Source organism: Lepus europaeus, chromosome 12 (genome assembly GCF_033115175.1).
Source record: "Lepus europaeus isolate LE1 chromosome 12, mLepTim1.pri, whole genome shotgun sequence".
In the NCBI taxonomy this organism is placed as follows: domain Eukaryota; kingdom Metazoa; phylum Chordata; class Mammalia; order Lagomorpha; family Leporidae; genus Lepus; species Lepus europaeus.
The window spans coordinates 1,492,590-1,506,749 of record NC_084838.1 but is presented as its reverse complement, the minus strand read 5'-3'; the positions used below and the strand labels follow the sequence as shown (position 1 = coordinate 1,506,749).

The 14,160-nt window shown below is 71.2% G+C and overlaps 1 protein-coding gene across 1 annotated transcript in view; it reads left to right on the top strand.

Annotated features, from left to right (window-relative positions):
* CCDC187 (coiled-coil domain containing 187) overlaps positions 1-14,160 on the top strand; it is a 30,866-nt gene that overhangs the window by 12,874 nt on the left and 3,832 nt on the right. The window contains exons 8-20 of the mRNA XM_062208388.1: positions 3,924-4,006; positions 4,084-4,197; positions 4,700-4,824; positions 4,902-4,951; positions 6,807-7,143; positions 7,594-7,681; positions 7,835-7,966; positions 8,654-8,805; positions 10,480-10,598; positions 11,452-11,600; positions 11,730-11,793; positions 13,554-13,672; positions 13,915-14,027. Coding sequence (XP_062064372.1) covers positions 3,924-4,006; positions 4,084-4,197; positions 4,700-4,824; positions 4,902-4,951; positions 6,807-7,143; positions 7,594-7,681; positions 7,835-7,966; positions 8,654-8,805; positions 10,480-10,598; positions 11,452-11,600; positions 11,730-11,793; positions 13,554-13,672; positions 13,915-14,027 — 1,645 coding nt within the window. The remainder of the gene's footprint in view (positions 1-3,923; positions 4,007-4,083; positions 4,198-4,699; positions 4,825-4,901; positions 4,952-6,806; positions 7,144-7,593; positions 7,682-7,834; positions 7,967-8,653; positions 8,806-10,479; positions 10,599-11,451; positions 11,601-11,729; positions 11,794-13,553; positions 13,673-13,914; positions 14,028-14,160) is intronic.

The following is a 14,160-nucleotide window of genomic DNA, read 5'->3' as shown; positions in this document are numbered from 1 at the left end:
CCCTCTGGGAAGCGCTGGCTGTGAGGAGGTGGCCGTGGGGTGGGCCAGAGCTCTGTTAGCCGAGACGGGTGGACCAGGCTCTCGGCCTCAGGCAGGAAGGTCAGGCTGAGATGGGGCCGGGGCGCGAGGCGGCGAGCTGTGACGGGCAGGGCGTCCGGCAGGGTGGATCTGAGAGCGGCCGTTCAGACCGGGTGCACAGTGGAGGGGGTCCCCCACAGGCCAGTGGGCAGGCACACGGTTCCGGGGGTCAGTGGAGGGGGTCCCCCACAGGCCAGGCGGGCGGGTGCACGATTCCAGGGGTGAGTGGAGGGGGTCCCCCACAGGCCAGGTGGGCAGGCGCACAGTTCCGGGGGTCAGTGGAGGGGGTCCCCCACAGGCCAGGCGGGCGGGTGCACGATTCCAGGGGTCAGTGGAGGGAGTCCCCCACAGGCCAGGCGGGCGGCTTGGGACGGAGCTGGAGCTGCGTGTACACCAGGCTTGCGGGGGAGCGGGGCCCAGCTCTCCCCGCCGTCTCTCCTGCCCCCCTCCCCGGGACAGGGTGAGCGGCAGGTGCATCCACCCCAGGGGCTACGACCCAGGGCTCTCAGGCCGGGGAGCCCTCCTGGTGCTGGGCAGAGAGGGGCATCCTGGGGGCCTGCCTGGGGGGCAGGCGGTGAACGTCCACACACACACACACACACACACGCGCGCGCGCACTTTCTAACGTCTGAAGTGCCGGCTTAGGAGCCAGCAGAGGTGGCCAAGGTGACCATGGTGGCCAAAGGCACTCAGCTCCAAGCCTCAAGGCCAGCGCCGGCCGTGGAAGCTGACTGCCCAGGCACCTGCTGGGCTGCCCTGGGTCCGGGGGCCTGAGTGTGGCCTCCTGTCGGGGGAGCAGGTGGAGGGCGTGGCAGGGGCCACCCACCCACAGCGGCACCTGCTCACGCTGCCCGCCTGCCCTTGCGTCCTGCTCTGGACGGGGTTGGGGGGGCTGAGGCTGCTCCCGGCCCCAGATCTTCCTTCCAGTGAGGGTGCTGCCCCCAGCCTCCCAGCCCCCGACCCTGCCCCACTGCCCACTGCACTTTTTGTGTCCCCAGCTCACGAGGGGCGCCAGCCACGCCGGACCCCACCTGTGACTCCCTGTGGCTGGAGGAGACGCCGGCAGCCAGAGGGGCAGGCTGGGCGGAGCCCTGGAGCTGTGGTAAGGGCACACCTGCGGCCAGGCCCTGGGCTGGCTGGTCGGGTGGCCAGGGGGGTCTGCCGGGGACCCCCTCCACTGCCTAATGCTGGAGTGTGGCCCCGCGGCTGGCGAGGCAGCCGCGCCTCCGTGAAGAGCATCCACGTGCCGTATTAAAATGTTTTGAGGCTTTTGGGAGCCGCTGCCTGCTCTGTGCTCTCGGGACGCCTGTGTGACACGTGTGGGTTGGATCGGGGTTGACACGCTTGCTCCGTGAGCAGCCACGCTCTGGGTGCCACTGTGTGTGGTGGCATGGGTGACGGCGTGCGGCAGCCTGGGACCCTGCCCCTTCTCAGCCTGCTGAGGGTCTTAGCCCCTGGGTACAGACGCAGGAACTTGGCTGGGGCCGAGAACTGGTGTCCCTGCTGGCCGTCCCCAGGCAGGTCAGGAGCCACGGAGGCCCCGTGATGCCACCACAGGCTCGGGGCTTCCTCCAGGCGGTGGGCTGGGCTGCACCGGGGGAGCTGAGGGCTGCTGGCCGTCCCCAGGCGGGTCAGGAGCCACGGAGGCCCCGTGATGCCGCCACGGGCTCGGGGCTTCCTGCTGGCGGTGGGCTGGGCTGCACCGGGGGAGCTGAGAGCTGACTCATGCGTGGCTCCCAGCACCGACTCAGCGTTGTTGGTCAGCTGACTTCCTCCTGAGCGCATCAGCTCGTGTGACGGGGCAGGCGGTGGGCGGGGGCGCGTTCAGCCCAGAGCAGCCCCCGGTCCCCCTGCACCCACCTCAGGGGGCCAGAGGTGAGGCCCGGTGGCCTCAGGACGACCTGGGGGGCAGTGAGAGGAGCCCCAAGATTCCTCCTCAGGGCCAGGCCTGGGGAGACAGAGGAGGGGGTGTCAGGCCAGCTTGTGCTGCGCCGGACCCTGGGCGCCTGGCCTGCTGCTGCCCACCGTGTGCTCGCTGGGGCTGAGGACAGGAGAGCACGTGTGCTCACCTACACGTGTGTGTGCAGTGTGCAATGTGTGCATGTATGTACATGTGTGTGCTATGTGTGCCTGTGGGCGTGGCAAGGGTCTGTCAGGCTCACGCCAGGGCCCCCGAAGGAAGGGGCTGTGCCCCGACCCCTGGAGTGTCTCCCACCCCCTTGTCTCGCTCCCGGCTGGGGGAGGTGAGGTACAGGGCTGCCATTGGCTCCTTACGCACCGGGCGGGCCTGGCCGGCCCCGGCACAGCCTCTGTGCTGGTGCCTGCACAGGGCGTGGGGCTTGGCCCCGGCGCGGGCAGCTGCGGGAGGAGCAGAAATTGCTCATGGGGGCACGGGCAGGGGGAGCCCGGCCGTCTCGCCGTGTCTGTGCCACAGTGGCTGAACACCTGCGGCCGGGCAGTTTGTGCTGGACAGAATCCAGAGCAAGGTGCTGGCACCCGGCGAGGGCCTTCACGCCGGCCATGGGCGCAGCCACGGAGAGAGGGTGCCGGACACGAGGGTGGAACTCCTGCCCCTTTATGCCAGACCCACTCCTCGACGCCGCCACCAGCCCCTTCCTGAGGGCAGAGCCCCCCCGCCACGCCGGCCGCTAACGCCCCAAGGCCTGGGGTGCGTCCCGTCCACCTCCTCCCCAGGGGCCCGCCCGGGGCTGGCCGGGGCCAGGCTCTGCGCACCTGGCCGGGCAGGGGCCGGGCGCAGCGGGCGGCCACCCCCCGCTGGCATCTTCTAAGCGTGGGTCAGGGCCGGGCTCCGGTCCTGCTCTCTCAGGGGGCAGCCCCTACCCTTCCCCGTCCCTGGGGGCTGCCAGGAGTCCACGGGCTCCAGCCTCTACCCGTGGAGGCAGCACTGTCCGTGGAACTTTCTAGACCTCAACACCAGCGCCGCCCAGAGGAACTCTAGCTCCCAGACGTAGAGCGCACTGCCCAACAGAGCACCCATGATGAGGGCAAGTTCCGGATTCCGGTCTCTGCCATGCGTGTGGCTGAGCCCTGGGACACTGTCCACGTGGCAGAGGGGGCTCGGCACCTCACTCCCTGCTAGTTCAGACGTGGACGGCAGGCGTGGCCTGGAGCTCCAGGCTCGGAGGCGGGGCCTCCCGTGGGAGCAGGGTGCCCTGCAGTGCCCCTGGCGGGGGGGGGGCCGTGGTCCCCGGTGACCCGGGCCCGGCAGTGACAGGGCCCCTCCTCACAGCTGCCGTGTGCTACACGCGTGCCCTGTGTTGTGTGTGGACAAAGCCGGCTCCCCGGGTCCTCAGCCACCAGGCACTGGGGTGGCCATGGATGGAGCTGGGGCGAGGCCGGTGTCCTCCTCTGGGCGCTGCCAGCCACTGGGCCGGCCAAGGCCACGTCCAGCTGGGGCCGGCTCTCGTCTCCCTGGAGGTCTAGCGGGGGTGCCCGTGGGGCTGGAGGTGACCAGCAGCTTCCCCTCCTGTGGGGGCTCCGGGCCTCTGAGGCTCGGGGGCGAGGGGAGAGGGACAGCACCCTGGCCGCCCCGCCCTTGGGGCTTCTCCCAGTGCAGCCTCCTCGGGGCAGGGGCACCAGCAGAGTCCCCGGGGACCACCAGGAAGAGAGGCCACACTGCTGCCCTTGGGGGCTCCCAGCAGTCGCAGGGACTCCAGGGGCAGCCCGGGCCTGCGCCCCTCACTGTGCCTGCCTGGTCAGTGACCCCTGCTGGGCGCCCGGGGTCGCTGCCGCGGCCGGAGTCACACAGAGCGGCCCTGCCGCGTCCTTCGAGCCTCTGCCTGTGCCCAGATCCTCGCTCACCGGCCCCTCTCCGTGGCCCCCAGGTCAGCGGGAGCCCCGGGGCCCGCAGGCCGGGCACCTGGCCGACATCCAGCGGAAGTCCTGGCGCTTCCTGGAGGCCCTGAAGGTGAGGCCCGCCCCCGAGGCGTGGGTGGAGGTGGGGTGGCCCCGGGGGTGCCGGCTCTCAGCCCGCCCTCCCGGCAGCTGGGGCAGCAGGCCCAGGAGCAGGCGCTGGCCCTCCTGAAGCAGAGAGCGGAGCAGGAGGTGTGGGAGACGCAGGCGGCGCTGGACGGGCTGCTCTTCAAACACAGGCTGCAGGTCAGCGGCCAGGACCCCGACCCCGCCCCGAGCCCCCGACCGGAGGGCTGCGTGGTGCTCACAGCCGGGCCTGGCGCCCCGAGCCCCCGCCCCTGCCCGGGCCACAAGAGGGGCCACCCCCCCCCCCGAACAGCAGCCAGGCCCGGAGGTGCTGGCCCAGGACCGCGAGGCCACGGCCGGGGCCTCCTGGGAAGGCGCCGTGGGAAGGACGGGCACTCCCACGGGACCGGGGAGCGCGTGGGCACCTGCCTGTGTGTGCGATGGACCCCTGCCCGTGCCCCCGCCCCTCCTGGTCCCTCTGGCCACACCCTCGCGCTTCCCTGGACTCCAGGACTGCCCAGGGGGCCGGGCGGGACAGAGCTGGGCTGGACGTCCTCCCGGCCTCGGCCTGGTGCCTGCCGCCCCCCCTCCCTGGGGTTCCGGGGCTCCATGGAAGGCGGGGGGGGGGGGGCTGTGGGCCGCACTCGGCCCCCTAGCAAGCGCCGCCTCTCCGTCCTCACAGCGGGCGATGGACAAGCGGCCGGGCCAGGCCGAGCCGGACGCGGCTTTGCAGCTGGAGCGGCCGCAGGCCCGCGGGGACGCAGGACGGAGGCCGGGCTCTCCGAGCGCTGTGCCGGCGGGACCCCAGTGAGGCCGGCCGGGGGCGGGGCGGGGCGGGGGTCCCCGGCGAGCGTGGGGGCCCAGCCTTGGTCTTCCCCCCGCAGTTCGCACCCGTCCCCAGCAGGGGGCGCTGCCGAGGCCTCCCCGGGCGCAGGTGAGCCGGCTCCGCAGGTGAGGCGGTTCGTGGGGGAGGGGCTGGCCCACTGCGCGGTCCACGGGGGCTCCGGGCTCCTGAGGGTGCGCGGCGATTGACAGGTGACTGACAGGTGATTGACAGGTGACTGACAGGTGACTGTTGGCGAGGGGCAGGGAGGTGCTGAGACCCCCAGCGGTCACAGCAGCCAGGGCCGGGCGGGGCGGAAGCCGGGACCCTCCCCCCGCTCCCCCAGGCCACAGCGGGGGCTGCGTGGACGTGGGCAGCGTAGTGGTTCGCACAGTGTGTCTGCAGGTCAGGGTTGTGGTGCAGGCGCACAGTGTGTCTGCGGGTGGAGTGGCGCAATGGTGCACAGTGTGTCTGCAGGTGGAGTGGCACAGTGGTGCGCACAGTGTGTCTGCAGGTGGAGTGGCACGGTGGTGCACGCAGTGTGTCTGCAGGTGGAGTTGTGCAATGGTGCGCACAGTGTGTCTGCAGGTGGAGTGGCACAGTGGTGCGCACAGTGTGTCTGCAGGTGGAGTGGCACGGTGGTGCACGCAGTGTGTCTGCAGGTGGAGTTGTGCAATGGTGCGCACAGTGTGTCTGCAGGTGGAGTGGCACAGTGGTGCGCACAGTGTGTCTGCAGGTGGAGTGGCACAGTGGTGCGCACAGTGTGTCTGCAGGTGGAGTGGCACGGTGGTGCACGCAGTGTGTCTGCAGGTGGAGTTGTGCAATGGTGCGCACAGTGTGTCTGCAGGTGGAGTGGCACAGTGGTGCGCGCAGTGTGTCCGCAGGCGGGGTCTGTGGCGGTGCACACAGTGTGTCTGCAGGCGGGGTCTGTGGCGGTGCGCACAGTGTGTCTGCAGGTGGAGTGGCACAGTGGTGCGCGCAGTGTGTCCGCAGGCGGGGTCTGTGGCGGTGCACACAGTGTGTCCACAGGTGGAGTGGCGCAGGCGTGCAGTGTGTCCGCAGGCGGGGTCTGTGGCGCAGTGCACAGTGTGTCCGCAGGCGGGGTCTGTGGCGCAGTGCACAGTGTGTCTGCAGGTGGAGTTGTGCAATGGTGCACACAGTGTGTCTGCAGGCGGGGTCTGTGGCGCAGTGCACAGTGTGTCTGCAGGTGGAGTTGTGCAATGGTGCACACAGTGTGTCTGCAGGCGGGGTCTGTGGCGCAGTGCACAGTGTGTCCACAGGTGGAGTGGCACAGGTGTGCAGTGTGTCCGCAGGCGGGGTCTGTGGCGCAGTGCACACAGTGTGTCTGCAGGTGGAGTGGCACAGGCGTGCAGTGTGTCCGCAGGCGGGGTCTGTGGCGCAGTGCACAGTGTGTCTGCAGGTGGAGTTGTGCAATGGTGCACACAGTGTGTCTGCAGGCGGGGTCTGTGGCGCAGTGTACAGTGTGTCCGCAGGTGGAGTGGCACAGTGGTGCGCACAGTGTGTCCGCAGGCGGGGTCTGTGGCGGTGCACACAGTGTGTCTGCAGGCGGGGGTCTGTGGCGGTGCACACAGTGTGTCTGCAGGTGGAGTGGCACAGGCGTGCAGTGTGTCCGCAGGCGGGGTCTGTGGCGCAGTGCACAGTGTGTCCGCAGGTGGAGTGGCACAGTGGTGCGCACAGTGTGTCTGCAGGCGGGGTCTGTGGCGGTGCACACAGTGTGTCTGCAGGCGGGGTCTGTGGCGGTGCACACAGTGTCTGCAGGTGGAGTGGCACAGTGGTGCGCACAGTGTGTCTGCAGGCGGGGGTCTGTGGCGGTGCACACAGTGTGTCTGCAGGCGGGGGTCTGTGGCGGTGCACACAGTGTGTCTGCAGGCGGGGGTCTGTGGCGGTGCACACAGTGTGTCCGCAGGTTGACCCCGCCCCGACCCCGCCCCCTCTCCGCCCCCAGAGCCCGCGGCCCCCGCCCGGACGCCGCCCCCGGAAGACCCCGCCTGCCAGGTACGGGGCGGGGGCCGCGGGGCGCGCAGTCCCCAGGGCTCCCCGGCGGCCGCGGGCGCTGACCTGTCCGGCGTCCGGGCCCCGCCCCCGCGCGGGCCGCCGAGGCCCCGCCCAGCCGAGCCCGCCGCTCCCCGGGCCCGCGGCCGCCTCACCGCGCAGATGCTGGAGCAGAGCCTGCGCGAGGAGCGGCGGCGCGCGCAGCACCAGGCCGCGCTGCTGCGCCTGCGCGAGATGGCGCTGGAGGAGACGACGCGCGCCGAGCTGGCCTGGCTGGAGCACCAGCGAGGGTGAGCGCATGCGCGCGGCCCTGGCCCCGCCCCAGCCCGGCCTCGGCCCCGCCCAGGCCCCGGCCCCAGCCCTGCCCCGCCCAGGCCCCGCCCCCGCACCGCCCAGGCCCCGCCCCCGCACCGCCCCCAGCGTCCACGCCGCGGGGAGCCACAGGTGTTCGCTCCCACGCTGGAGGCCGGGGAGGGCTAGGGCCCCGGACACGCGGGAGACGAGCGCCGGCGCGCCCCGGCCTCGCGAGCTCCCCTGGACGTCGGGCCGCCTGTCCCGGCCCCGGGGCGCCGGCGTGGTTTTCCACGTGCAGCACCTGCGGCCCCCCGAGGGACCCTCGCTGCGTTGTCGGCAGACCCAGGAGTGGCTGGGAGGGGGTGGGGCCCCGGGGCACCGAGGCCCCCATGCAGGGCGTGGCAGGGGCCCGGGCAGGTGCCCGCGTGACCTCCGTCCTCCGCCAGGCGCCTGGGGAGCAAGGGGGACAGAGCAGCGTGGGCGGCCCTGGCCGAGAGGCAGCAGCGAGCCCTCAGCGGCCTGGACAAGGGGAAGGTACGGTGGGCGGGGCGGGGCGCCTGCTGGCCGGAGTCCCGGGCCCTCCCCCCCTGCAGGGCCACCCGCCAGGTGGGGGACCAGGGGCCGGCAGGGAGGGCCGGGCCCGCCCCCTCGGCCCTGACCGGCCCTGACCGGCCCGCCCCGGTCCAGAGGGAGCTCCGGCGCCTGCGCGACCTCCAGCTGGCCATGCACGCGGACCGGACGCTGCTCCTGCGGCACCAGAAAGACCTCCTGCGCGTGCGGAGGTCCACGGCCCTGCTGTGGCGGGAGCTGCGGGCCCAGGTGGGCGCGGGGGCGGGGGGCTGGGGGACTGCGGGCCAGGTGGGCGCGGGGATGGGGGGGCTGAGTCCCAGGTGGGCACGGGGATGGGGGGGGGCTGAGTCCCAGGTGGGCGCCCAGGCAGGGGGCTCAAGAAATGCTCATCCCCCTGTAAAAATGCCGGTGGGCCCGCGGGAGTGCGGGGGAGGGGGCTGCAGGCAGAGGTGCCCCCCTTGTGGGCGTGCCTTAACCCTGGCAGACCAAGGGGCCAGTTCCCAGGGGGTGGGGGTGGGGGTGGGGGTTGGGGACTCAGTGGGGAGCGGTGGGAGGGGCAGGATGGAGGGGCGTGGCCAGCGGTTCCTAGGGTCCTGAGCTGCAGGGCTGACCTTGGAGGGGCTCCTGTACCCCCTCCCATGGGGCTGATGGGAGGAGGCCGTGGGCACCGGGGCTCAGGTCAGCCTGCTGGGGGGCGGGGAGCAGCCCGCCCAACCCCTGAGCTCCCAGGGTGCTCTGGTGGCCTTGGGCCTGGGCCCCCAGGTCTGAGCAGGGTTGCAGGCCCCACTGGGATAGGCACCTCCCACTGTGGCCTGGCGCCCGTGGGGGCACAGTGTCCTCGGTGCCATGGGCCCCCTGCCCGTGTGAAGGCCACCCCCCCAGAGGGGATTGGACCAGAGATGGCCAGAGGTGCTCATCCCGCACTGCCTCTCCTAGAGCCTCAGCCCCCGAGTCCAGGCCGCCCGCGAGAGGGGCTCTGGGCAGACCCCGCAGCCCAAGGGGACGCCGTGCCCCATGGAGACGCCGTGGCACAGTGGCCCCAGCAGCCCCCGCCCCTGGAGACCCCGTGACAGCACCGAGGCTCTGCAGTGAGTGTCCCCGGCGCCCCCGGCCCTGCCCACTAAGGGAGCACCTGCTCCCGGTCCGGCCCCATGGCTGTGGGCTGGGCGGGCTGTGTCCACTAGGAGCGTCCTCCCCCGCCGACCCTGGGGTGCCGGCCCCCCGGGGACAAGCCGGTGGGGGACCAATGTGTGGCTGCTCTGGGTGCCTGCCCCCTCTCAGGCCTGGCCATGGGCCACGGACCGCTGGCTTTGGTTTTTGGCAGAAGGGCACAAGGGGCCCTGCCCAGCGTGAGTGATGGGGTGGGGGAGGGGTGCTGGCCCGGGAGGAGCTCAACGGCCATAGGACCCCTGGGCAGCAGGAAGTGGCCCCCGCCAGGAAAGGACCCCCAGGAGCAGCCCCCGCCCCACCCAGAGCCTCTTTCCCGAGTTGAGAGGTCCAGGCCCACCCCCCGGGCCTGTCCCCGGGGCAGCTGTCTGACGGCCCAGTGGCCCGGGCTGACCACGGGTTCACCGGCCCGCCCGCGGGGCTGGTGGAAGGTGGGGTCGCTACACACGCGGTGGGCGGGTCCTCGACCCAGGCATCTGCCTGCCCTCCCCAGGCCCCACCCCCGGGAACTGGCCCCTTGTCTGCCAGGGTTAAGGCACGCCCACAAGGGGGCGCACCTCCTTGTTCATTCAGGAGGTGCCCTGGTGGGCTGGGTGTCCCAGGGGTCTGGGGGCCAGTCAGGACGAGGCCGCGAGAGGGGCTGGGGCCCTGGCCTGAGACCCCACGTGCCAGGCAGGGCTTAAACCTGGGAGGGCGTGTGGGGGCCCCGGCTCCCTGGGGGGCCCGTGTGCAGAGCCTCCAGGCCCTGCCCCCGTGAGAGCCATGTTCTAGCCCTCCGCTGGCTCCTGCCGGACTCTGTGGACACAGGATCACCTTCCTCCTGCCCACTGCCCTTGCGTGGGGCAGCAGGTGCCTGGGGAGAAGGGCAGGCGGTGTCCCCGAGAGGCCCTGCCCCCAGGAGCCCCCAGGGTCCTGCTGGCCCTGCAGCACAGCCCATGCCCTGGGGCTGTGGCCCCCCCGCCTCCCAGGGCTCCGGGAGAGGGTTTCAGCAGGTGCACTGGCACACATAGTCACAACCCATGCAACACACGTACAGCACACACATGTACACGCGTGTGCATGTGTACATACACATGTGCACACACATACACCCACGTACGTATGCACAGATCCGTACACATACGTGTGCATGTACACACATGTACATATGTGTGCAGTCACACACCCATGCACACGTGTGTGCACGCATTTGCACCTATGCAGACATGCACATACATGCAGTCACATACATGCACATACAGACACATGCATGCATCACACACGTACGCACAAACACACATACATGTGATAGGTGCGCACGCCTCCATACAAACATACACACACAGCACACATGCCTGCACGTGTGCACACACACACACGGTGGCCCGTCTCCAGGCAGAACCTCGGCAGAGCCACGCAGGGGAGACAGACGGCTGTCTGTGACCCACAGAGCTGCCTCCAGCCGGGCGGTCACGCGAGGGCTGGGGCTGCGTGGGCCGAGGCCGGGACCCTGTGTCCTGCGCAGCCTCCGGCCTCAGCTGCCCCTGGGTGTGTGGTGAGGCGGCAGGGTGCCGTGGTCAGGGGCCGGTGGTCACCCTCACTGCTCCGCCTCACAGCCCTGCCGCGGAGCCCCAGCGCGGGACGCCCGCCCAGGCAGCTTCGGGGCTGAGGTGGGGAGAGGACGTGCCTGCGGCCAGCAGCCCGCTGGTGGAGAGCGGCTGCCAGGCCGGCCCAGGTACGGGGCAGGGCAGCGGCGGCGGCCAGCCGGGGTGGGGCGGTCACTCATCCGGGTCCCGGGCAGCTGGGGGCAGCATCAGGTGTGCCCAGGGTGTGGTGGGGCCCGGGGCCTCACCGGCCCGATATCCGAGTGCAGCAGGGTGCACAGGGCGCCTGCCCAGGGGCCCCCAGGTGGAGGCCTCGGACCACGGCCGGGCAGGTGCAGCCACGCAGACCTGCCGAGGGCACCGCCTGTCCCGGCAGAGCCTCCCCTAAGGGGGAGTGAGGATGTGGCCAGGGACCCCCGTTCCCGAGCGGCCCCCTGGAGGCAGGGAGTGGCCGCAGGGAGCACACGTCTGCTGGCCCCCTCTGCCTTGGTCGTCGCCAGGAGCTGGGAGCCCCGTCCGGTTACTCCGGCCATCCCTGCTGCCTCCCAGGGTTCGCGGTAGCGGGAAGCTGCTCTCCCGTGTGGGCGCAGGGCCCGCCAGGCCATAGCAGGGCGCTGGGTTGGAAGTGGAGCAGCCGGGACTCGAACCTGTGCCCATGTGGGACGCTGGTGCTGTGTCCCTGGGACGAGGGAGTGTTGAGCTCGAGGCCAGACACCTTTCCCTGCGGCCTCGTCCTGCGGTTGGGAGGTTTGGTGAGAGGGACAGCGTCCCCTCCCCCGATGTGGGGAAGCCTCCTGGAGGGGCAGAGGTGGGCGGTGGGCGGTGCGGCCTGGGGAGCACAGGATGGGCCGGGGCCTCCGACACAGCGGCGGCAGGGGGTGGGTCGGCTTCAGGGCTGGGGGAGGCGTCAGGGCGCAGGGCTCGGGGCCGGGCGGAAGGCATCAGCGAGGGACCTTCTCAGCACCGGCTCTGCTTGCCTCCCAGGCCTGGGGGCCCCCCAAGGCCCGGTGCAGGCCAGCGACACTCGGGCCTGTGCCGCAGAACCTGGAGAGCGGCCGCGTGCGGCCCCGCCAGCCGTGCATCACCTGAGCCTCCTGGACGTGCGACAGCAGCCGCTGGGCCGGGCCTTGGCTGTAGGCACCCCCGGGCCTGGGACCCCTTCCTGCCAGACTGCGGGGGGGCATCCTTGGGAGGCAGCTTCCTTCCCCTGGTGGCACTGGTGGGTCTGTGGTGACTCCCCCACCCCCGGCTTCTCCACACAGGCCACACCGGGGAGCCCCACCCCAGCCCAGCCCTGGCTGGCGGAAGCCGGGGAGCCGCCCCCAGGTAGGTCCCTGGGAAGCAGCCGGCGGGCCGGCCTGCTGTGGGTGCTGCCTGCAGCTGCCCCCCTGCCCGGCGGCCCCTGTGCCAGCGCCAGGAGGCCCCCGAGGGATGTGGAGGAGGACGGGCCCTGGTGGTCCCCTGCCTTGGCCTCGGACCCCTTCACAGCCCGAAGACTGGCCGGCTCCGTGTCCTGAGGGGGCGGGGCCGCGGGCGGGAGATTAAAGCCTGACTCGCGACGCAGCTCCAGCCTTTCTCTCGACGTGGTTAAGGTTGGAACCAGCCACGTGGCCCAGGGCCCTGGCTCGGGGCCCAGTCCCCGGGGGGTGGGTGGGTGGGAGCAGACCTCCCCGGGTGTCAGCGGAGGTGAGCTTGGCCCCCAGCCCCCACAGCCCCCACGCCGGGAGCAGGAGGCAGCCGCTCAGGGCCAGAATGGAGTGTCCAGAGGCTGGACCTCAGGGCGGAGCTGTTGGGGCAGGAAGAGGCTACAACGGCTCTGCACAGCCCGGAGGGGCCCAGCCGGGGGGCTGGGGGTGCGGTGGGCAGGGGCACCCAGGGTGCGTCTCTGGAACCCCCCCCCCCGGAGTCGGCGGCAGCGGGCTGCTGGTCAGGCTGCCGTGGGCACCGTGGGTGGGAGTGGGGCCGAAGCCTCCCTCACTGTCCCCGTTGTCATCCTGGGGCCGGGGGCCGTGCGGCCACCCCCACTCTGCAGACGAAGGCGGGGGCCCGGAGGCGGGCGGCTGGGCCCCTGCGCCCACTGCTCCCTGATCTGCCTGTTCCCCGGGAGACGCCCGCCCTGGCCATCGGGGAAGCCCGCCGTCCTTCCTGCCCGGGGTGTGGGCGAGAGGGCGGGCGTCCTGCCGTCGGGGTTCCCACGGCTCCGCCGAGGCCCCAGGGCTTCAGTTCCTGAGGGCCGGGCGGCCTGAGCCCAGTGAGGTCTCAAATTCAGCTGACTGCAGCTGACCTCGTGACCCCGTGTGGCCTGGGAACGGAGCTAAAACATCCAGGGGCCCCTCTGCTGCAGGCCAGTGGCCTGGGGCTTTGGGTGCCAACACCCTGCCTGGCCCGGGGGGGGGGGCGGTGATAAGTCCTGGGGAATCGGAGATGCAACGGTGAAGTCCCCGTGGCCCCTGCCCGGCCTGGGCACCCCACACACACCTGTGCAGGCAGAGGGCGGCCGGGGTGGGTGGCACCCAGACAGAACCAGCTGGGGGCGAAGGGGAGGAGGGCTCCCAGTTTGATTTAACTGAAGGAGTTACAGAGAGAGAACGAGAGATAGAGACAGAGACAGAGAGAGAACGAGAGATAGAGACAGACAGAGCTCTTCCATCTGCTGGTTCACTCCCCAGACGGCCGCAACGGCCATGGTTGAGCCAGACTGAAGCCAGGAGCCAGGAGCTGCTTCTGGGGTCTCCCACGCAGAGTGCAGGGGTCCAAGCACTTGGGCCATCTTCCACGGCTCTCCCAGGCCATGGCAGGGAGCAAACCCGTGCCCACGTGGATGCCAGTGTCGCAGGCAGTGGCTCTCCCCGCTACGCCACAGTGCCGGCCCTGATCTTTAAACGTTCAATGGTTTTCCTAGAAGCTGGTTACTGAGACTATCACTGACCGCCGGACGACAGCCACGTATTTTCCTGGAGAAGCGTCACATCCATTGGATTTCAGGAATCTCACGTGGCCTCAGAGCCCCTGGGAGCCCCTTCCGGCCCCGCCCCCAGCCCTGCACCTGCTCCCGCGCTGGTGCTGACGGCCCCTCTGCCCCACAGGAGACCCTCAGAGCAAGCCGAGCCCCGCCCTGGCTGAGGAGCCCCGGGCCCAGGCTGGCTGCCACACGGAGAGCTCCCCGGACTGGAGCCGAAACTCCCGGGATGGAGAGGGTGTCTGTGTGAGCTGGGGCGCGGGGGCGTTCTGGGGGGGACGTCAGAGACTTCCGCAGACTCCACATTCTGCGACTCGCCGTTTCTCTGGGTTCCCCCTCAAAACTGAACAGCTGGGCGGGAGGGGAGGTCTGGCGAGTGGGGGTCTCCGTGGCCCCCTTGAGGGGGGTGGTCTTTGTCCCTTAACAGGGGTCCCTGGGACCGCGGGGGTCGCCCAGGCGGGCTAGCCATCTCTCCGGCACGTTCTCAGCAGGTGGCCGAAGGCAGCACTAGCAGACCGGAGGCAGAGCTGGGGCTGGAGTCGGCCAGGAGCCCGGCGCAGGAGCCCCAGGCAGTGGAGAGCGTACGGTCAGGGGAGCAGAGGTGCGGGACCCCCCACGGCTGGGGCCCCGAGGTGTGCCGCCAAACAGCTGGCACCCCGCCCTGGGCTGCTGAGCCCTGGCACCTGGAACCCTGACGACTTCGGGAAACAAAGATGCCCCCCAAGGTCCCGCAG